The 23,503-nt window shown below is 42.8% G+C and overlaps 1 protein-coding gene across 4 annotated transcripts in view; it reads right to left on the reverse strand.

The window, feature by feature from the left end:
• Positions 1–23,503, reverse strand: part of robo3 (roundabout, axon guidance receptor, homolog 3 (Drosophila)) — a 578,410-nt gene that overhangs the window by 53,615 nt on the left and 501,292 nt on the right. For 3 of the 4 annotated variants that reach the window (XM_072593115.1, XM_072593112.1, XM_072593114.1), the window contains exons 15-21: positions 22,623–22,747; positions 16,764–16,935; positions 10,979–11,173; positions 6,748–6,771; positions 3,645–3,687; positions 3,402–3,550; positions 895–1,173 (exon numbers count right to left, since the gene is read on the reverse strand). In XM_072593115.1, coding sequence (XP_072449216.1) covers positions 895–1,173; positions 3,402–3,550; positions 3,645–3,687; positions 6,748–6,771; positions 10,979–11,173; positions 16,764–16,935; positions 22,623–22,747 — 987 coding nt within the window. The remainder of the gene's footprint in view (positions 1–894; positions 1,174–3,401; positions 3,551–3,644; positions 3,688–6,747; positions 6,772–10,978; positions 11,174–16,763; positions 16,936–22,622; positions 22,748–23,503) is intronic. The other variant, XM_072593113.1, reaches the window with a different exon arrangement.

Here is a 23,503-nt window from a genome sequence, read left to right on the forward strand (position 1 = left end):
TCAACAGTGTTTAACTAAAGTCAGTCAGAGCCAGAATGGGAAGGTTTGATCGAATCAAACTGAATTAGCTAGGAGGCTCCCTTTCTTGCAAAACACAGTAGACGTTATCTGAAATATTAATTTTGTGTCTGGAGATCAATAGATTACATACTGCCGAGGGCAATGTGAGCTAAGGTGAATGGATGGGTGAAATTAAAATACAGATCAGACACTGAATGGTAAACAGGCTTGAGAGGCTGAATGGCCTATTTTCCGACAGCCTGACTACAAAGCTGCATTAGCAAAAGCAATTCAAACCATAGCGCCTCTACAGTGTGGAAACAGGCCATTCAGCCCATCAAGTCCATTCCACCCCTCCAAAGAGCATCCCACCCAGACCCAACCCCCCACCCATGTAACATTGCATTTCCCTTGGTTAATCCAACTAGCCTGCGCACTATGGGCAATGTAGCATGGCCAATCTACCTAACTTGCAAATTTTTGGACTGTCAGAGGAAACCAAAGCAACCGGACTCAGACACACAGAGAATGTACAAACCCCACGCAGACAAGGTGGAATTGAACCCAGGTCCCTGGCACTGGGAGGCAGCAGTGCTAAACACTGATCCACCGTGCTGTCCTAGAATTGTCTGTGTGTACAGTTGGAGAATGTACAAGGAGCTAGAGAAATGGTGCAAGAGATCTTAATTAAGTAAAACATTTTGAACAGTATTGCCAGCTCTAATCCATTGAAAGAAATTGAAAGCAAATTGTTCAGCTTACCAAGTGCAGCAGTAGGATATCCAAGACACCTCAAACTGGCACATGAATACTTTTTCTCCTTCTGATACAATGGTTCCAACACTCTAATTTCAGTTAAAAATCAGTTTAATGAAATGGTGCCAAACATCTTACCAGCTTCTGACCTCCCACGTTCGGGCTGTGAGTACTGGGCATTGGAAGGTCCAGGCTGAAGACCCCAGTGCCCATTGACAGGGTCCGCAGTGTATTGGTTCTGAACACCAAGTGGCACCACAGGTGTGCTGGCATATAATGTGGTCTGCTGAGGTGGGAAGGCCCCATTGAATGTGCGCATTTCATCACTGGCAGAGTCGATGGTGCTGTAGATGGGGCCGTCTGATACCATTGTTCCAAACTTCTCCGTCTGGGCAATATAGTTGGAAATGCCAGCATCTGGACAGAGATATACAGCAGAAAAGACAATCAAACTTAGACGTTTGTCGACCAAGTTTATAGACAGCATAGGTTAACATAGCATAGAATGTTCACCAATAATTTATTTAGCTTTTCTTAATCTGAATGCCCTAAAAATGTTTGAGTCTATAGGAACCCACCAAATCAGTAGAATTTGGTACATCAGATTATTTTCACTTGATGGATCACATTGAGAAGGCCAGCTAATGTTGCCCATCTCCAAGTGAATCCTGAACTGAGAGAAATATAGAGGGCAGTTAAAGGTCAACCAGATTGCTGGAGGTCTGTTGTCACCACAGCAGGTAAAGATGACAGATATCCTTCTCTAAACAACATTAGTGAATCAGATGGGATTTTACAACCACCACCGAGAGTTGTCTTGGTCACCATCACTGAGGCAAATTTTTAACATCAAATTTCCTGCCACTATCTTACAGATGATCTGCAGAACAGGACTGCATTCCAAATGTGGTGGAACCAAGCTTTTGCTCAGGCTTCACCTGCTGTGCTGTACTGAGGGGAGAGTGCATCATTTGGTGTTCATGTCAAGATATATCTAAATTCTGTCCACTCCAGCATTTCCTGTGGCATGTTAATTATATGAGAGGTTGTTCATGCATCTTCTGGACAGCATAATTCCCTTGCATGAATAAGATTCGTTGGTTCCCCAGTTGACTAACTGTCTGAAGTTCTGGTGTGCAAAATGCCTGCTCAGATGGAATCACAGAGTTCTTATAGTACAGGAGGAGGCGATTTGTTATATCATGTCTGGACTGGTTCTCCCAATGAACAATTCACCTTGTGCCATATTCCTGTGATTGTATTTTTGATCTTTTCCCTTCTAAATACTTAACATAACAGTAAATGCACATGAACACAAGTTGTCTATATGCAGTGTGTCTAAGTGTCTGAATGAAGTGACATATCATAATGCATGCAGGTTCTTTATGCATCGGGGCTTGGATCGGCAGATAACTGGTTCTTGCATTCCAACTTTCATTTTACCTTTATTATTGAGAAAGAAACCTCGGCCCTAATACTATCACATGAGAAAGAGAGAGAGAGAGAGAGAGAGAGAAAGTGAAGTGTGTATAATGTTGGAAGGGGTAAATAATTGTAAATTGGGAACATTTCTCCAATGTGCCCTTAGGTACTGGGGCTTTTCATTAGCATATTTAAATTGGATTCCTACAGTACAGTTGGGAGCCTGAATCCAACTTAACAATTGACAGTTGGATTTCCCCGGGCTCTGGAAAATCAGCAGCAAAATGTAGCCAGGAGCTGATGGCCCTACAAGAAAAATGCCTCCTTGTCCCTATGTTGGTGTGCTCTCCGGTATTCTGCACACAGCCTTTACAAATCTGCTGCCAGTGGCCTGTACTTGGCACTTTGCCATAGCATCACATTCAAAAATAGAAATTCAGGACAGATGGGCCTTTGATGTGGTCATGCAATAGTTAGCTTACTGGCTTCATTATCTAGAGGCCTAAATTAATCTAGTAGAACACTGAACATTTACAGCAGTGGTTTGAGAATTGGAATGTAGTTCAAAACATTTGAAAACAAAATGTTAGTATCATTAAACCCATCAGATTGCAGTAACAGTTTAACCAATTTACTACAGTTCTTTGGGGAAGGTAACATTAAGCTCTTAACTGGCCCAGTCTACACTTGATTCCAGTCCCAATACAGTTGGCTTGTAACTGTCCTCTGGAGTGGCCACACAAGCCACTCAGTTATATCAAACTGCTGAAGCCTTGGGTCACACCAGCTTCAAAGAGCAATTAGAGATGGACAATAAATGCCAACTTTGCCAACGACAACCATATTCCAAAACCCAATTTTAAAAGGCTTGCTACAGCAAAATGTCCTCACATATGGCATCAATTCTGTTCAACTAATTATCTCTTGATTGACAGCCTGATTTGGCTGTACTTCATTTCATTGATTTCTTGAGAAAGGGACATACAATTATGCTTCCTCGCTCCCACTGGGGAGTTATGCCCGTAGGCTGCACAATTCAGAAAATCAAAAAGGTGACATGCTGGTGTGACCAGCGGTCCCAGTGATTACAGTTTCCACCACTCTCCCTGTGGTATGATTTACACAGCACCAAAACCCTGGAGAGTATTCAGCACCCAGGGCCGGAAATGGGTGTTGACAGATAGACCTCCTGCCCTCGTGTGCACTTGTCAAGGCTCACTCACCATTGTAGAAGCGCTCTGTAGCTTCATGCTTTGCCACACAGGAGCTGGCAGTAGGTTCCTTTCCATTCCCATTCCTCATCAGGTTGGAGGCTGGCCACGAGTCTGCCAGCCAGGGGTAGTTGGTGACGTTTGCATTTAGCATTCCTGGCCTAAGGGGAGACATCAGGAGGTGAACATCACAGCTTGGTTCAATAATTACAAAGCTCAGCAGATTTGTTTTTAAAGGAGCTGAGTGGAGCTTACCTGCTGCTTGAGATGCCCGAGGTCTCTGCATGTGGAAAAGCTACTGCATGAAAACAAACACTAGTTATAACTTTACAAGACACTGTATTGTTAAGTCAGAGTGAAGGTACAGAATAATTAGACTGGAAAAAGATCATTGCATGCAGCCCATTATAATGTGGAGAAAGTGAGGACTGCAGATGCTGGAGATCAGAGCTTAAAAATGTGTTGCTGGAAAAGCGCAGCAGGTCAGGCAGCATCAAAGGAGCAGGAGAATCGATGTTTCGGGCATAAGCCCTTCTTCAGGAATGTGGCTCCATTATAATGTGGCCTTGCACAGTAACCCCCCGCGTCTCTAAAACAGCTGCTTTCTGGAAGAAGCAGGAAGGAGAATCTGTCATCAATTCACGAAAAACGTGGAGCATTTCCTTTCTAAATTCCAAAGGGAATCAAAAAACGTTAAAGCACCTGTATTAGTGCAACAAACTCATTCATTAAAAAATGACGATGCCAGGGATGAGAAACTTCTTTTCTTTAAGAAGAAGAGCCCCAACTTCTCCAGTCTTTCTCCAGAAGAGAAGGTTGAGAGAAGATTTGTTAGAGCTGTTCAAAATTTGAAGGGGTGGGGATCAGAGTTCCCTTTAAGCTGAAGGGCCATTTGGCGGCCCCCTCTGAGATTCTCTGCATTCTGCTTGGCACGATCAGTGTGACCACATGTTGACATCCAGATTCAGAACATGCGGCCATGTGTGGACCTCAGGAAGTGCGCACAACAAAAATAAAATGAGGGGCAGCATTGGTCTGGACAGCATAGAAGCAAGGAACATGTTCCCAAGGATTGAGAATCAGGGAGCACAGGTCTGAAGTGATTCACACAGGATCAATGTGAGCATGAGGCAAAAACATGGAATCATGCAGTACATAAAAGGCCCTTCAGCCTGTACTGCCAAAAATATACTACCTACACTAGTCCCACTTTCCCTCACTAGACCTCTAGCCTCGAATGTTATGATACTTGAAGTGCTCATCCCAAGTACTTTTTAAAAGATGTGAGGTTTCCATCGCAACTACCATCCCAGGCAGTACATTCCAGACCCACCATCTCGTGGCTGGAAAGGGTTTCCCACAAATGTCCAATAAATGCCTGCCTTTTGTTTGAAAATCATGCCTCCTTGTTTCTCATCCCTCGACGGAGTGGAATGGCTGTTTTTTATCCGCCCTTTCCACATTCTTTGTAATCTTATACACCTCTATTGAGTACCACCGTCAACCTTCTCTGCTCTAAAGAAAACAACCAGAGTTTATCGAGCCTTTCTTCATTTTTTTAAAAAGTATTTTTGAACACTAAAGTTCTGTATTATCAAATGGCTCTGCGAATGCCTGAGACTAAAATATTATCAGACAGCGAGTGCTTCATATCAAGATTGTACTGCCCGAGAATGTGACGGGGAAAATTTTCAAACACAACTGGATGATTTAACTGGATTTTGCAGAAAGGTAAACTGGATGTTACATTTCTTACATTATAACCATGAGGAAGCTTCATAAGTGCATCACTCCCTGTAAACCACATTGGGTTGCCCCACAGTCTTGAAAGGTACTACGTAAAGTCAAATCCAAATTTCATAAATCATGGAGCAGTCCATAACGCATTACAAAAGTAAAAGGGTTACTTCTTATGCTTTTCATCTTCTTGTTTCTCTCGCAAGGCTCTAACATTAGCTGTAGGTAAGAGTTGCAAACCTTACAGTTGACTTTTGAGCAAAACCAGGCGCTTTTAAATTGGGAAGCCAAGTTAAAGAGGTCACATATTCAGACGTTGGACTGTCCCTCATGTTCTTTGGGGAGCATGCCCCACTCTGCAACAGGCAGCTAATTTTCTGGCATGTCCTCCTGATGGATGTAGCTCCACATTGATGACTCAAGTTAGCCTGGAGGCCTGTTGGATTTTGTGCCTGTAATTATTACGATGGATTTTCCTCTTCCTTAACAGCCGAGGAATGCTCAATTCTCAGGCTCAGAATGGAGGAAAGTGGCTTGACATCTGTGACTTTCCATCCAAGTACTGAATTATGGGACACAACTGGATGATTTAACTGGATTTTGCAGAAAGGTAAACTGGATGTTACATTTCTTACATTATAACCATGAGGAAGCTTCATAAGTGCATCACTCCCTGTAAACCACACTGGGTTGCCCCACAGTCTTGAAAGGTACTATGTAAAGTCAAATCCAAATTTCATAAATCATGGAGCAGTCCATAACGCATTACAATAGTAAAAGGGACCTCCAGCATTTTTGAGAACTGGCCCCTGTGGTAGCTCTCGACTGATAATACCCATTCCCCTTGCCTTTCTCAAAGCATCAACATGCAGGGACAGTTCTAAAAGCTGATAGTTTTTGATGACAGACTACATTGACCTCTTTTTCAATATAGTAATGCAGTGTGTTAATTTCCTCTTATATATTCAATATTTATAACAGACTTGACAATGTGCTTTTTGATAGCTGAATTGCTTGGGCTGGCAAATTGGAAAAGGTCCATATTTTGGACACCCCCCGTATTCTAGAAGAGCGATCGTGTGTAATAAAAATCAGTACATTTCCATTTTTTTGGTGTCTGGACCCAGCCAGATTGATCCACGTTAATTTATTTCTCTTTTTTTTTTGCTTACAGCAGTTCTTTGAAAAGAAAATCCATTTTATTGACCAGCCCTCTCTGCAAGGTTGACAGGCAACCATTTTCTCATCAGGTTTCCAAACAGTTCAGCTCTCCCAGCTTATACTTAATGCAGCATCACAAGGGTGCACAATATCCTGAATAAAATTGATCTGGCTGACGGCTACCATTCTGGATAAATCATTTAATTTAAAAAGACAGCCAGGAATTAGTTTGCAGCTCTTTTAATAGGAGTGCACTGAACCTTTGCAGTTGAGGTAATTTTGTTGTGTCTGTTACAAAGAAAAAGCTCATCTGAATGTTGCTGAGCAAAAGCTGGGTATTTATTGAATGCCTATGACCTTTGGAGCTTTGCTTTACTTCACAATCACAGCCTTTGTACCTCTGCAGACCACAAGGAAATGTTTCAAAGTATCAGAGAATTGAAAACAGTGCATAACATACCTGCTGGCGTGTATGCAAAGGAAGCTGTGAAGAAAAGAGGAGAGAAAGAGGATGGTCAGCAAATACAGTGAGTTTGAAGTGTTGATTGTATCACCGAGGCCACGCTGTTAACTGGCCATATTCCTAAGGGAGCACCTTTAGATATTGCCTCTGATCGAGCTCTTCTGGTTCAATCTGAGCCCAAGCTCTGGGTTCGAATGCTGCTTTGGGACTTGATGACCACAGGTGGCCATTGTAATGTGGCCAGCAGCCAACCTGATAATCCTTCCAATAAACCTGCACCGGTGGTTAGAGCGGGAGAGTTCACTGGTCAGTCAGTATAGCAGCCTCTCCATCTTAAAAGACTCAACATGTAAGGCCCTGCCACCATCTATACTCTACGCAAGAAACCTCAGCGCTTCTGATCTCTCGTGACAAGGCAAGTTCCTAATCATTATAAAACTGTTGGGACACGGATCGAGTGAATGCACTGAGGATTTGAATCTGGATCAAACGTAAATGAATTTATGTTGTTTGAGCAAAGGCAGGGTCATATGGGAGTGAAAAAAACTAAATTTCTGACGAGCATTTTTTTAAAACTGAAGAAAGAATTTGCAGCCCCAACAATGTAGTGTCCGGTGCTGGATAATTCATCAATGGGGCAAGTGCCCGAGATCCCCCACATTTCAAGATTCTTCATTTGGCTGAGCTCCAGGAGGAAAGGTGACGATGAGGGGAAATGGAGCACGTGTATCCTGAGGCAGTCTGTTTGAGCAGTTTCCTCACCATTGACTGCGCTGAAGCATGGCAGCTAAGAGGAAACAATAACAATCTCTTCCCCTGACATTGCCCATGGTGGCTAGTGCTTGTAATTTGTTCTTTGTGTAGTAAGTCAACTGGGTCTTTCGATGGTATGTTTACAAAAAAATAAAGCTTTTTCAAGTTGAAAATACGTTTCTGGACAGGCGAACAGTCCAGAAGGGAATGATGATGTTTGGACGAAGCAATATACAATCTAGTGACAATGACCATACTTTCAATTACCAAAGGCCTATGCTCTGGAATTTCCTTCCTAAGACACATGGGACAGAAGTAGACCAATCAGCCCATCGAGTTTCTCCTGGCATTCAATGAGATTGGGGAATGTCTGATAATCCACAACTCCACTTTCCTGCCTTTACCCCATAATCTCTTTACCCCTTAATTCCCTTGTCGATTAAAAATCTGTTTATCTCAGTTTGTTTATTAACCCAACCTTGACAATTCTCTGCATTAAAGAATGTTAGGAATTCACTACCCTTTGAGTGAAGAAATTCCTTCTCATCACGGTTTTAAATGAGCAATCCCTTACTCTAAGATTAAGATAGACAATGGCCTGGTGATATTAACACTAGACTATTAATTCAGAGACTCGGGTAATGTTCTAGAGACCCTGGTTCAAATCCTGCCATGATAGATGGGTGGAATTTGAATTCAATAATAATTTGGAAATTAGAATCTAATGATGACCACGAAGCCATTATTGATGGTCAGGAAAAACCTATTTGGTTCACTAATGTCCATTTGGGTAGGATGCTGCTATCCTAACCACACGTCTCGCCTACCTGTGACTCCAAACTCTCAGAAGCGTGGTTGACTTTTGACTGCCCTCTGGACAATTAGGAATTGGCAAAAGAAAAATGCTGGCCTAGCTAGTGATGCCCAGATCCCATGAATAAATTAAACAAAGATTGTAACCACGGGTGCTAGACTTTCCCACAAGGGCGCGAATTTACTGTATCTATATGGTAAAGTCCCTTCAGAATCTTACATCTTTCAATAAGATCCCATTTTTCCAAGTTCTAATGAGTTCAGGTCCAGCCTACTTAACCCCTCCTCATAAGAAAATCCCTCCCACCTTCTTTGGACTGCCTCCAATGCCAGTATATTTTCCTTAGATAAGGGAACCAAAACTGTTCATAGTATTCTGAGTGTGATCTAACTAATGCCTGGTGTTTTAACCAAGTCCTTCCTATCTTTAAACTCCATTATGCTTTTAAATAAACCTCTTGGAACCATTGGATCTTGTTGACTGTGAGGTCATTGATTGGGGGGGGGGGGGGGGGGGGGTGTTAATCTGGGCTAAATCAGGAAAGCCCTGGCTGACCAATATAATGAGGAGAAATATGAATAAAGTTTTCTGCACTTGTTTTTTCACTGTGTCATGCACCTGCACGCAAACGATATGGGTGCTGGGAAATAAATAAGCACTGTTGCTCTTTGGCAGTAGTGTGGGGTAAAAAGGAAAAAAAAAGAAATAGGAAATATAACCAGGAGATTAGAATCTCCTCACATTAGGGACTGTCTCTGAGCTGGCTGGCCACACAAAAGAAAAGAAAAAAGAACAAAACCAAGAGAAATTTGAATTAAGTTTTCTGCAGTCATTGTTTTTTTCACTGTGTCCAACACCTTCACACACATGGGTGCTGGGGGAAACTAGGCATTACCACGGTTTGATGGTAGTCTGGGGTTTGAAGAAAAGGAAAAATAGATAACCAGGAGATAAGAATCTCCTCAGTTCAGGGACTGACTTCAAGCTGGCTGGCCACAGCTAGTGTGTTACTGTAGGTATTTTTTTGTTTTGTTTGTTGACAGGGAACTGGCTCTTGAGCTGGCTGACTACAGCCAGTGGTCTGGTGGGGTCTTTTTTTTCTTTTAATGGAGCTGTACTTTTTTTTGCCTTCTTGAGGAGCTGATTTTAAGCTGGCTGGCTGCAGCCAGTGGCATCGCTGGTTTTATTCCTTTTCCTTGGGGAACTAGCTTCTCAGCTGGTTAGTTGCAACCAGCATTGTATAGTTATTTTGCAGAAGATGTGGAAGTGGAAGAGACAATTTGGTGGTGGGATTTATTCTTTGTTCCACAGTCAGCTGTTTGGACTGAACATCTTACCTGTGCTGCCTCAATACCTGTACATGAACTGTACCTAGACCTCTGTGGTGGGCCCGACCTCATTGAGTGGGGGCGAGGCCTCTGGGAGCTTATTGTGGTGGTGTGAGTGGGGAAGGTGAGCCTTCGTGTGCAGCATGTTGACAGGAGGAGGAGGACATGCCGTCAGGAGTGACCCCTGCTGTTGGAGACAGGTTCTGGGTTTGGGAAGTGGATTCTGGGTCGGATGTCAAACTCTGGGAGCAGCCCCAGCATTGGGGGCCGCCCCCGTTTTGTGAGTGGACTCGACCTCATGAGTGGACTCTTTCTTGGAATGGACACTGCCCCTCGCTGATTGCACTGTACTCTTATGTGTATACCGTGTTGGTACTGTATCACATTGTGTAGGTTGTAATTGAATTATGTTTCTATATGTGCATTGCATTTTGTGTATCTCTGGGGAGAGTTTATTCCGCTGGGGGTGCTGATGTGAGAGTTTCCTTTTACACACTGTTTTGGCTGTTTGCTGTACGTTTTTATTTGGAGTATTGAGATGTGGTTTACTTCACTGATTCAATGTATTGCTTTTCCTGTTGGTTATAGGGGACTTGAGGCGTTTGTTTTCGGGATCCCGTTTCTTTGTAGCTTTTCTGACTGTTAACTATTAGTGTGCCATGTGGTTGTCAATTTGTATAACCCTGAACAAACAAAAAAGCCAGGAGTTAAGAATTTCCTCAGTTCAGGGACTGACCAGTGTACTGTATACAAGTAAATAAAGGATGACTTAGTGACAGGAACTGGACTCTGAGCAGTTATTTCAAGCTATTGTTTTCAAATTCATCCAATTCATGTATGAATTCAAAGTTCTTTATTTGGTGAATTGCTCAGGGTCTCAAGCAGGCACTGCTCGACAGTTCTTAAAAAAAAAGAAAAAATATATAACCAAGAGATAACAATTTCCTCAGTTGAGGGCTGACTCCAAGCTGGCTGGCTACAGTCAGTGTTACTGTGCACTAGTAAATAAAGGGTGAACTTGGTTAAAAAAAAATAACCAGGAGATTTAGAATCTCCTCAGTTCAGAGGGCAAACTCTGAGCTGGCTACCTATAGCTAGTGTATTGTGCACAAGTAAGTAAAGATTGATTTGGTGGTGGGATACTGCCTTCTGAGCAGTTATTTCATCTCTCTACTGTTGCTTAAGGAGATAGGTTTTAACTACATATCCTTTTGTGGATTGGTTTTCAAATTTTGTCTGATAACATTTCTAAGCAGGGTTTTAGGGTGATTTGCTAGATTAACGCTGCTGAACAAATAAAATGCGCTGTTGTTGTTCTGCCTTTCCCCCTTACCAGTGAAATGGCTGAGTTCTTTCCTTTTCTTTCTGCGGCAATACAGCCACACGCTGAAGCCCATCAAAATCACCCAGCACGCTCCCCCAATGCCAGCAATGAATGCTGGCTGTTTGACTACATCTGTGATCTGCTCTGCCAGACTGACATTCTCATTGTCCTCCACAGGAACCGGCTCCTGGTCTGAAGTTGGATCTGGGGAGAGTGGGCCAGATTAGATAAAAGTGAAGAAATATATATGAAATAAAGTACAATCAGGATAGAAATTTATCTTGAAGAGCAGCACATAATGAATTGCTTGTTTATTTTTAATGACTTTCCAAAATAAATTTTTTGTCTCGCTGCTTATCATGCAATGTTATCCCTCTCCCCGTTATTTAGGAAATCCTTCATTCAATACTCCCTAAACAAAAATAAAGAACTGCAGATGCAGAAAATCCGAAACACAAATAGAAATCGCTGGAGAAACACAGCAGATCTGGCAGCATCTGTAGGGAGGGAAACGAAGTTAGCATTTCTGAATCCAATAACACTTTGTCAAACGAGAACTGCTTTTTAATGTATTCCTTGTCCCTATGCCAATGCTGATTTCGGAGGCAACACCGTCAATGAAGGCTTATTGAGCCGCTGAATCTCTGCTGCTGACTTGTGGAAGTATTCTTGATCTCCACCAAGCACCTCAATCAACACAGGCAGATCAGATCAGGTCAGACCAGAGTTTGGCCAGTGAGGGGAATGAGTGGATCCTAACAGCCATCAATCAGATTGATTAAAACAGTGCACTCAGCTGGAGGGAATGGAAGTGGCGAGCTAACCCAGAGGATTGAGGTGATTAAAGAAATTGATCGGTTAAATAGAGGGAAACTAAATCCTCTTTGTGGGAGACTCTAGATCATTAAAATTAGAGCTGGGCCAATCAGGGTGATGTAGAAATCCAACATATTTTCCATCTAAAGCAGAGTATTTCAAAACTATGATTAATAGTTCCTGCTCATCAAGAATGTTAAGGCTTAACAGGAACAAAGGCAGGTCAATCCAAATGATCAAATTGAATAGACTCATAGTCAGAGAGATGTACAGCATGGAAACAGACTCTTCGGTCCGACCCATGCATGCTGACCAGATATCCCAACCCAATCTAGTCCCAGCTGCCAGTACCCAGCCCATATCCCTCCAAACCCTTCCTATTCCTATACCCATCCAGATGCCTTTTAAATGTTGCAATTGTACCAGCCTCCACCACTTCCTCTGGCAGCTCATACCATACGTGTACCACCTTCAGCATGAAAAAGTTGCCCCTTAGGTTTCCGTTATATCTTTCCCCTCTGACCTTAAACCTATGCCCTCTCATTCTGGACTCCCCCTTGCAGGGAGGAAACTTTGTCTATTTATCCTATCCATGATTCTCCTGATTTTGTAAACCTCTCTAAGGTCACCCCTCAGCCTCCGACACTCCAGGGAAAACAGCCCCAACCTATACAACCTTTCCCTTTGCTCAAATCATCCAACCCTGGAAACATTCTTGTAAATCTTTTCTGAACCCTTTTCTATTCTGAACCCTTTCAAGTTTCACAACTTTCTTCCGATAGGAAGGAGACCAGAATCGCATGCAATATTCCAAATGCCTCCTATTCCAGTGAGGATGCATTCCAACCTCATTCAATAATTCCTACAGTGATGCAGTTCCGTGCAGGGATGATGCGATGAACTGGAGATATAGATCCATGGCCCCATCGCTGCACTAGGTGAAAGGTTTTGAAGTGATTGTTTAATATGCCTTTGATAAATAATTCTCTGTAAAGTGATGCATCAAACTGGGCAGTGAAAGAGCTTCCTGCCGAATACAGCTTCACACTGCATCGTGTTTATAAGCTAATCTACCAAACATTAAAAATATATTTCATTGCTTGTTTGTGTTTGATGTTGCTATGGTCTCAGTGGTGTCCAAGTTGTCATTGGTTTCTATGGTGCTCGTAATTTCTGACTCAGTTACACTCTGAGGAATTGTTTGAATCACAGCAGCTCCAGGAACTTGAAAGAATGAGTCACACGTCACACAACCATATATTCAACTGTCCAAGAATCTTACAGCACACAAGGAGGCCAGGCAGTCCATTGTATCTGTGACTGCTACCTGATTAATGCTACACCCACTGCTTTTCCTCTGGATAGTTTTTTTAATGTTAATGAGCCTGTTGCCAACACAGTTGCAGGGACACAGTCAGTGCCCAGTCAGTTGCAGAGAATGAGATGTCACTGCTAGACCTGCCGCTTCTCGCACCAAAGATTGGGACCATCTATCACATTGAACAACTGAGAAACATTTCAAAACTGCAAAACAAATCAAATGCCCTGTCTTTCAAATGATTATATAATGTGCAGAATCTTAAAATACTGCGTGATCTTACTCTTCCCATCTTATATCATGGGTCAGGATTGGCATTTTCATGGAATTTACTGCAGCAATGAAACAAGTGTCAATGGGACAGTGATCTGAATGCCAGTGAACCGAATAGGACTGTCAACTACAGGCTGGATTGAGCTGGCGGGGTGAATTCAGGGCTAGATGAGGTGCTTAGTGAGATTATTGAGATGGTTAATGCGGCAATTAGTTTGCAAGTTAATGGTGTGGCTAAAGGTGTGATTATTAGGCTGGTTAATGAGATGATTTCTGATGATTTTTGATAACGGGGTGGTTGGCTGAGTGGTTAGTAATTTGGTTTCATGGGATAGTTAGCGAGATGGTGAGTGGGATTGTTAATGGGGTAGTTAATGGGGTGTTAAATTGATTACTGGGGTATAATTGGTGTGGTGATTGGGGTAGTCAGTGGAGAGATTAATGGGTGAGCATACCAACTGCTGAGCCAGACTGTACATGCAGATATGGATGGAATGGGTGTTGCCTTCCTGTTCCAGGCACACATCAATGAGGAGTACTGTCAACTCCCTCAGCAGCAGCAGCAGCAGCAGCAGCAGATGCACCCTTTTAACAAGATACTCAATTCCCTTTTGAAAGTTCGAAGTGAATCTGCATCCACTGCCCATTCAATCTGTCAATTTGTAGGGCATTACAACTTCACAAAAATATATTCTTCTCCCTTTTTCTAATTATCTTAAACCCGTGTGTTCTGGTTATCACCCTTCCAGCCACTAGGAACAGCTTCTCCCTCTCTTCTTTATCAAAATCTTTTATGATTTTGAACAGCTCTGTTGACTCTCCCTTACTCTAAAAGAGAGTTGTTGAATGTTTTCAGTTTTTGTTCTTATATGTCCAGCTCACTACTTGGAAGGGACCCAGGCATTTCCCTTCAAGGAGTAACTGAAAGGACTGGCAACTGAGAATTCAGTCAGAGCAGCAGGTCACTGAATGATCCAAATCATCTTCATGTGTCAAGTTGCTGGCTGAGTAAGTACAAACAAAGCAGTCAAGAAACAACTGAATCAATTTATAATTGAGTCAGAAGAGAATTACTGGTAGTGAGAAGACGACAAATTGCCTGATTGTGATCTGGAATAGAACATTAGAGGATGGAATGAGCTGAATAGGCTTTGTATTTACACTATCTGAGCCCTATTTGCCATAATCAAGATGCCCTCCCTCCTTTAGTGCTGGCAATCTGAGTTTTGCTACAGACGGTTGCACAAATATTGCTCACAGGGGCATGAAAGCCCTAAATCTAGAAGTCCTGGTCCTAATTCAGACTGTTGCCATTCTTGCCAGAGGGTGTGGAGAGAGAAGGGGATAGGATATGATGCCTGCGAATTGTAATCTCAAACCTGGAATGGTTATTTGAGCTCAGCACTGAATTCAAATGGAACTAATCTTAAACAGAGTAAGAGTATGTGACTATTCTTCAGAGGAGATGTGAATGTGTGTAAAAAGCTGGATAAGGTTTCTGAAACTGTCAAGTTATTTAAATCTTCTGCTCTTTAAATGCTGGGTGAAAAACATAGCTCTTTTGAGATGTCATTCAATGTATTACTCTGCTGCAATGATAGAGCTTTGCATACCTTGAACTATCACTTTAAGACGGCACCCAACTCCAAAGGTTTGAGTGCACGATCTAGGTGGATTCTCCAGTGTTGAAAGAGTGCTACACTATTGGAGATGTCATATTTAGGATGAAAAGCCCCCATCTTCCCTCTCAGCTAGATGTAAAAGATTGCTTTGCACTCGTTGAAGAGGGGTTGGAGAGTTCTCCCTTGTGTTTTTGTCAACATTTATCCCTTAACCAGGAGCAAAATCAAATTATTTGGTCATTACTACCTTGTTATTTGTCAGACCAAGGCTGCCACACATCCTACATTACAATTGTGACTGCTTTTCTATAATTATTTCACTGGTTTAAAAATGCTTTGGGACATCTTACATCGTGAAAGTTTTTATATAAATGAAAGTTTGTCTTTCAAGTTTCAATTGTGGCAAATAGTCAAACCTGGGGTCATCGAGAGTCAATGGACTGATGAGTGGCACATAGAGTCTAATTTGTACAAAAGTGAAGTATTGAATTTTGGTAAAACCAACAAGGACAGGGCTTAGATAGTGTGTAGAATACAGAGGTCTAGGGGAGACAGGGTGGTTAAGAAGACATTCAGCACGCTAACCTTCATTGCTCAGACTTTAGAGTATGGGAGTTGGGCCGTTATGTTGAAGTTGTACGCGGAGGCTGAGGGGTGACCTTATAGAGGTTTACAAAATTATGAGGGGCATGGATTGGGTAAATAGGCAAAGTCTTTTCCCTGGGACTGGGAAGTCCAGAACTAGAGGGCATAGGTTTAGGGTGAGAGGGGAAAGATATAAAAGAGACTGAAGGGACAACATTTTCATGCAGAGGGTGGTACATTTATGGAATGAGCTGCCAGACGATGTGGTGGAGGCTGGTACAATTGCAACATTTAAGAGGCATTTGGATGGGTTTATGAATAGGAAGGGTTTGGAGGGATATAGGCCGGGTGCTGGCAGGTGGGACAAGATTGGGTTGGGATATCTGGTCGGCATGGACAGGTTGGACCGAAGGGTCTGTTTCCATACTGTACATCTCTATGACTCTATGTTGGTAAGGCCTCTACTGGAGTGCTGTGTACAGTTCTGGTCACCTGTTGGAAGTATATTATTAAGATGGAGAGTGTTGAGAAGAGATTTACTCAGATGTTGCCAGGAATGGAGTGTTTGAGTTAAAAGGAGAGCCTGCATAGGCTGGGACTTTGTTCATTGGAGCATAGGAGATTGAAGGGTGATCTTATAGAGATTTATAAAATCATGAAGGGTATAAATAAGGTGAATGACAGGTGACTTTTCCCTAGTCTGGGGGATTTCCAGATTAGGGGGCATATTTTCTAAGAATGAGAGGAGAAAGATACGAGGGGCAATTTGTTTTACACAGAGTGGTTTGTATGTGGACTGAACCTCCAGAGGTAGTGCTAGATGTGAGCACAGTTACAACATTTAGAAGATATTTAGATACGTATGTGAATAAGAAATGTTTGGATATGGGCCAAGTGCAGGCAGGGGGATCTAGTTTAATTTGGGATTATGGTTGATAGGGACTCATAGAAGTGAAGGGTCTGTTTCTGTATGACTCTAAAGGTATAATTACTCCCCCACTCTATGAGTAAAAATATGAAATGTTAAAAGCCATCGGACAGTCAGCCACAAATTGTCATTAGAAAATGGTACGAGGTATGGCAAGAGGCACATGTCTTAGCACAGGTTGTTAATATTTCATCACTATAAGAGCCAGCCCCCTCCATTTCTATAGTTTTGTCTCAAGCTGCTTTCACTTACTGATAAGGACAGTTGCAGGTTGGCTTCGTACCCCAACTCCAGCACTGGTGGCTGCTGCCACTTCCACACGGTACAGCACACCGGCTATCAACCCCCGCACCACTGTTGAATGGACAGTTCCATCAATCGACTTGTTGACATGGAAACGGGTATCATTTCCCAGGCACCAAATCTACCACAGCAAACAGATCAAATTAAGAAAAGCAGCACTCACAGGAACAAAATCCACATGAAGATTGAAACAAGCAAAGCTGCTTGTGCGTCATATATTATCATTGGGATCTTTCCTTTAAACCTTGTTTGTTTTGGAAATGACTTACAGTATCTAGAAAATCTCAATTACTTTGCGCTTAGCACCCAGTCACATGGGTCACTGTGTAGCTGTGGGCAGTGAGCTGAGACAAGACTTTGTGATAATGCCTTTTTTTGAAACAACAATTTAATTATAAGGTTATTAATGTGGGATTAAGTGATTAGGCACTGAGTGACTGTAACAGCGATCTATACTGACCGAAGGATTACCACAGCTGAAAGTACATTGCAATTGGTACGTTATTTATTTGTAATAAAGAAGAGAATGTTCTATATAAAAGATAGTACTGAGTCTATATTAATGGTGTACATACACAGTTCTGCTACTTAATAACTATAAAGTTATTAAGTTATTAATGGAGTCAAACGTAACATATTGTCAGGTGTTGTTCTCAAACAGCCTTAATGCCTGAAGATTAGGGTTTATTAGAATGTCCAGACCTGATTATATTAATCTGAAGGGACAGCATTGGGATTGGCACTAACAGCCAATACGTTTGAACACTGAATGATAAGTATTCAATATCCCTGCAGTCTTCTTGAGAACCAATTTGCAGAAAAAAAAGAAAGGTTGTGTCCTGTGGAGCTCATCCTTCCAATCTCTGCTACTTTCTGAGAATCACTGAATTATTATGGTGCAGATGGAGACTGTTCTAGTTCTATTACTCCTGCCTTTTCCCTATCTCCCTGCACACCATTACTATCCAAATAAAAAGTCTGATGCCCTCTTGAATGCACCAATTGAAACCTGCCCTCATCACATTTCCAGGCAGTGCATTCCACACCCTAACTACTCGCTGTGTGAAAAAGATGCTATGTGAAAAGGGAGGCACGGTGGGACAGTGGTTACCACTGCTGCCTCACAGCTCCAGGGACCCGGGTTTTATTTTTGCAGTCTTGGGGTGACTGTCTGTGTGAAGTTGACATGTTCTCCCTGTGTCTGCGTAGGTTTCTGCCAGATGCTTCAGTTTCCACCCCCAGTCTAAAGATTTGCAGGCTGGTTGGGTTATCCATGGTAAATGTGGTGTAATGGGAATAGGGTAGGGGGCTGGGTCTGTTTGGGATGCTCTTCGCAGGATCGGTGAAGACTCAATGGACTGAATGACCTCTTTCTGCACTGTAGGGATTCTATGCTTCTCACATCACCATTGCTTTGTTTGCACATGCCTTTAAATCTATACCCTCTCACTTAGTATTTCTGCTGAGCAGGAATTGTTGCATCCTATCTGCTCTGTCCAGCCCAGAAGAGCTCAACCAGACCTTCTCTCAGTCTTCTTCTCTCCAGTGAGAGCAATCCTAACTACTTAAATCTGTTCTCATAACTGACACCATTCAATTGAATCATTTCTGTATCTTCTCCAATGCATTTGCATCTTTCTTATAATGTGGTGCCCACAGCTGTACACAATACTCCAGCTGATGTCTAACAAGTGTCTCGTACAAGCTCAATGCTACCTCCTTGCTTATACTCTAGCTCCTATTAATAAAACTGAGGACCCTGTATGTTTCCCTTACTGCTCTCTCCATTTCTGTTTCTACTAGCTCATGTCTGACAGATTCCAAATATTCCTCTCGATTAAGCTTTAAGTCTAAAGCTTATTCCTAATCCACCCACTTTTGGATGAATGGGGCATGGTCTGAGGGACGGGCTGCTCCCAAGAGGTAGGGAGGCAATTTAAATACAACATTGAAGGTATGTGTTGCATATTCCTCCTACCACTTTAAATATAACCTGGCAGCTGGAGGAAAGCACAGTGAATCAGGAGGATTGCCTTTCTATTAACCTGCTGGCTATAGAACACCTGCCACACCACCACCTCCCCAAACTATTCAACATTCCCTTGACGTTTCCAGTCACCACACTGCTGATCTTTCGCTGAGACTCCAAACTTCCCAATCGAGATCTCTGACCTTTGTCTGAGGTGGCCAATCCTCCCTCAAATCAAATTGAAGAGGATGTGTTTGGATTCTGCGGGAACAGTCCTGCCAGAGGGAACACACATCAAAGAATCATTGATGGTTTCCCATCAAATCATTTCTGGATCTATGCTCCTATCTTTGAGTATCAGACTCCTGAGAGGCCTGAATAAAGTAGACATGGAGAAGATATTTCCATGAGTCAGCGAGACTTGGACCCAAGGGCACGGACTCAGAGTGAGAGGACCCTACAACTGAGGTGAGGTGGAATTTCTTGAGCCAGAGTGTGGTTAATGTGTGGAACTCATTGCCACAGAAGGCTGTGGAGCCCAAGTCACTGAGTGCAGCTAAGACAATGGTAAGAGTTACAGGGAGAAGGCAGAAAAATGATGTTGAGAAACATATCAGCCATGATCAAATACTCAATGGGTGGACTGGCTTAATTCTGCCCCAACTCTGATGATCTAAATATTAATATCTACTTTAGATTTAGTTAATTCACATTTAATTTTGTTTACAATGAACCAATATTTTGAGTCCAAGTCTGTAACTTTCTCTCTGAATGGGAAAGACTGGAGGTGAAAGCTGGATTCACTTCTTCCTAGAATGTGGGAACCACTGACCAGCCCAGGTGGCAGGCCCAGTGCTGGGAAGAGCTCAAGAGGAAGCTCCATTCAGCTGATGGTGGTCTCTCTTCTTGAACTCTTGCAGTAAGGACATGGGTTGATGGTGTTTCCATAATGGTGTCAGGGATAGAATACCAGGAGAAAGCAAAGACTGCAGATGCTGGAGATCAAAGTCGAGAGTGTGGTGCTGGAAAAGCCCAGCAGGTCAGGCAGCATCTGAGGAGGAGATTTTCAGACATAACCCTTCATCAGGAAGGGGAGGGAAGGAGGCTGAGAGGTAAATAGGAGGGTGGGGGTGGGGCTGCGGGTGAAGATAGCTGCGAAGGCAATAGGTAGATGGAGGTGGGGAGGGTGGAGTGGATAGGTGGGCAGGAAGTTGGACAGTGGGACAGTTCAAGAGGGTGGTGCCGAGTTGGAGGATTGAATCTGGGATGAGGAAACTCGTGAAGTCGACATTGATGCCATGCAGTTGGAAGGTCCCAAGGCAGAAGATGAGGTGTTCTTCCTCCAGGCGTTAGCTGGCTTGGATTTGACTACAAGGATTTGACCCAGTGATGATCATGTAATAATGGGTGGCCAGAGCACTTGCCTATTTCACTTGGTCAACTATGCAATTCAGAGTCCAACAACATGCATGAGACTTTGAGGCAATTGATGTCAGAAACTAACAGGTGGAGAATGCATTCTAAATACTGCTTTCATAATGCTAGGTTCTTAAAGGGACCTCTGCAGGCTACTCTCAAAAAAATAATTTGCCTTTGCTTTGAAACAATTGTAGAATCAGAACCCTGCAAAACACTTACTGCACTCTTTCCCAAATTACATTGCATCCTTCCAATGACTGTCCCTTCTCTCCTCTCAAAGTATTGCCTCTTCAATTGAAGTCCCAGCCGTTGATTTGACTCTGAAGTGGTCCACAGATTTCCTTTCACCCATCCCATGCCCCTGCCTCCCTCCCAACCCCCCCCCAGTCCTTGTTCATTAACGACAATCTGTTTTCTGGGTCTGCAGCTTGCTAATCAAATGCATGTAAAACCTCGCTGACATAATGGCTTAGGCCTCTCATCTGGGACACTGGTTGGGTGGCCCCATAGCCCCACCCACTTCCTTCCATGTCTATTGCCTATCAATGGAAAGCGGCTCCTTCAGGTTTAAATGTAGCATTTTTCAATGACTTTCTCACCCAGTGGGGAATACCCCTCGACATAACGATTATGCTAAGGTACTTGCAGGCTGACACCTTGCTAGCTCAAGGTAAAGGCATGTGTCCTATTCAGAAGAAACATGTGCAAAGAGGTTTGCTTGTAATAATCCTACCTCCACTGACCTGCCCATTAGCGCTGACGCTGAAATATCTATTGATAGATTATATTAATTCCTTACTGCCAGCTCACAGGAAAATCACTCCCACTTTACTCATTGTTCAAAAATGCTTTTGAGAATGAATGGTCTATTCATAATTCAGTCTCAACAAACAAGAGATTACATTTCAATCTCTCTTCTACCATTCCCCTTGCAAAACTGAATATATCTTCATAATGACTGAGGGCTAATGATGGAATGGGAGTTACCAGACCCAGCATTACAAGGTTAGAGTGAGGAAGCTGGATTTTCATCAGCACAGATCCAGGAGGCCAGGTCACGGAGTGACAGTGCAGGTCAACTGGATGAACATAAGTGGAGAAACATTCAGTATAATGCTGCTGAAGGTGGGGTGATTGATGCCAGTGTGAAATAGCTAGATTCAACTGCAGCAGAGATTAGTCTATAACACAGATGCTGGGAGAGAGTATACTGTGCAACAGTATGAGGGAACTTGATTGACATTTGTCGAGAAACAGTTGGTAACAGGGGCAAGAGGTTATGGAACTGGATGAGCGTTAGTAAAGAAACAATTTGTAACACAAGGGTCTACCTTTGCCTGCAGCAACTGGTTGGTAACCTAGTTGGGGTAGAGGAGAGGGTAAAATACCACCGGAATACAAACCCACTTAATTGTCATTCCTTTGGGATCAGTGAAATGAAAATCCAGCAGTTTCTACAAAGGACAAGTGATGCATCCAACAAGAACACTCACCCAGCCGGTGAGGTTGATAATCCCACCGGCTGTGAACAGCTCGTTGTTGCTGAGTCTGACAGCATGAGGGAGCTGAACTGAAATCAGCAGATATGGGTGGTTGTTCAACTGGTTAGCAAATTTATGCAAACAGATGAGTCACCATCCTCTTCATCTCCGCTGTGTGACGATTGAGTCCACAGTGGAATTGAAAAGGCTGTTTCTCTCCTGAAGAACATCATCAATGATTGCCTTCATGTTCCACTCTGTCAAACTATCTTGTCAAAGTTCAACTCAAGTTTAGTTCTTCACTGTCTACACTGTAGATGGCTGAACAAAACTTGCAGCATTTACACTGACAGGTTGGCTGACTGTGGAGTGTAAAGTCTGTATTATGATATGTGGTTGCTGCGAATGGGCCAGTTTTCTGTCATGCTCACTACCGAATTGATGTTTTTTCAATTTCAGATTGACAAACGTGAAGCCAGCTGCTATTTAGTTTGGAGTGTTCAAATCGAGAGAAAAGATACTGATAAAAACAGTTCAACTGGAAATTAAGTGCCAAAATACATCCCACCATTCTTCACTGTTAAAGCTTTTGAGTTTAGCATGCATGACAAGATATATTCCCCCCCACCCCAGCCCTGCTCCGCAACCCCCTCTTTAGACAGGCTGGCTGTATAGAGAATAAAGATCAATTAAAGTAATGAACATATGGTAAACAGTAACCTGAGCACGATTAAAGGCTCATTGTAAAAATGCCAAGTCCCCATGGATTTACGAGACTTCTTTTGTTTTCATTCTTCACCTCAGAACAATTATGATTAAATTCTTTAATTAACATGTCCCAACTGTTGAGAAATTAGGCTAATATATTTTCAGACCCAGGTCATTAGCTTCCCCTGTCCCACTGTTCATTTGATTTATCCCTCATGTGTCCCAGCTTACCCTGTACTCCTGGATGATTCCATTCTGCTCCTCAGCAGGGGGTGGCTCCCAGGACACACTGATACTGGTGCTATTGCTCAAGCCAATTGTCGCCACGGTAACAGCTTGTGGCGCAGCAGCGGGGGCTGTTTTTGTTTTGTGCAAAGAAGAAAAGAATGTTTAAGTGAAGAGAAAGCACTCTGCAGGACTCTGAAACATCGCCTGTTGCAGTTCGTGTCTGAACATATTTGAGATAAAGTGAGTTCAAGGATGTGCAGCAGTCCTGTGTCAGCTCAGCTAGTGGGGTTCTGCTCATTACAATATAACATATTCCTGAATAAAACTTCTTTCTTAAAAAAACTTTTTATTAAACTAAATATTTAAGAATACTGAGAAACAACTTCATGCAAATATTCATGCCCAGTACTGTTAAGAAATTTGTCCCAGGCTGCTTTCATGCATCTTGCTTTGTCCATGTGAACCATAGCTGTGCCAAGGAAGAGATGTACCCTAGGAACAGGCCTTAATCATGGCAGGCAAATAAGATTAGAGTATCTCCTCCCAAAACAAAGACGGATGATAAACATTTGCTCTGGTTATTGATGACCTGGGTGCAACACTGCTCGATTCCTCATTGTTTCTTGTCAGAGATAGAGGGCAGGCATTTCTTGGTGCTATTTGTGGGCAGTTCACTTCAGGCAGGGAAACCTAATGGCCCACAAAGTCCATTCATTCCACGGGCCGTGTGCAGTCCATTGTATCACACTTTACCCAGTCCATTTAACCTCGCAAGAAAAGCCTGGGGTCCAAATACATCATGAGCAGACATGGCTCTTCACTGTTACTTTGTCTCTTTGTTTCTCAAGTTAGTCAACATGTCAGCTCTTTCAATCGTAGCATAT

The sequence above is a fragment of the Chiloscyllium punctatum genome, chromosome 23 (assembly GCF_047496795.1).
Source record: "Chiloscyllium punctatum isolate Juve2018m chromosome 23, sChiPun1.3, whole genome shotgun sequence".
Taxonomy (NCBI): Eukaryota; Metazoa; Chordata; class Chondrichthyes; order Orectolobiformes; family Hemiscylliidae; genus Chiloscyllium; species Chiloscyllium punctatum.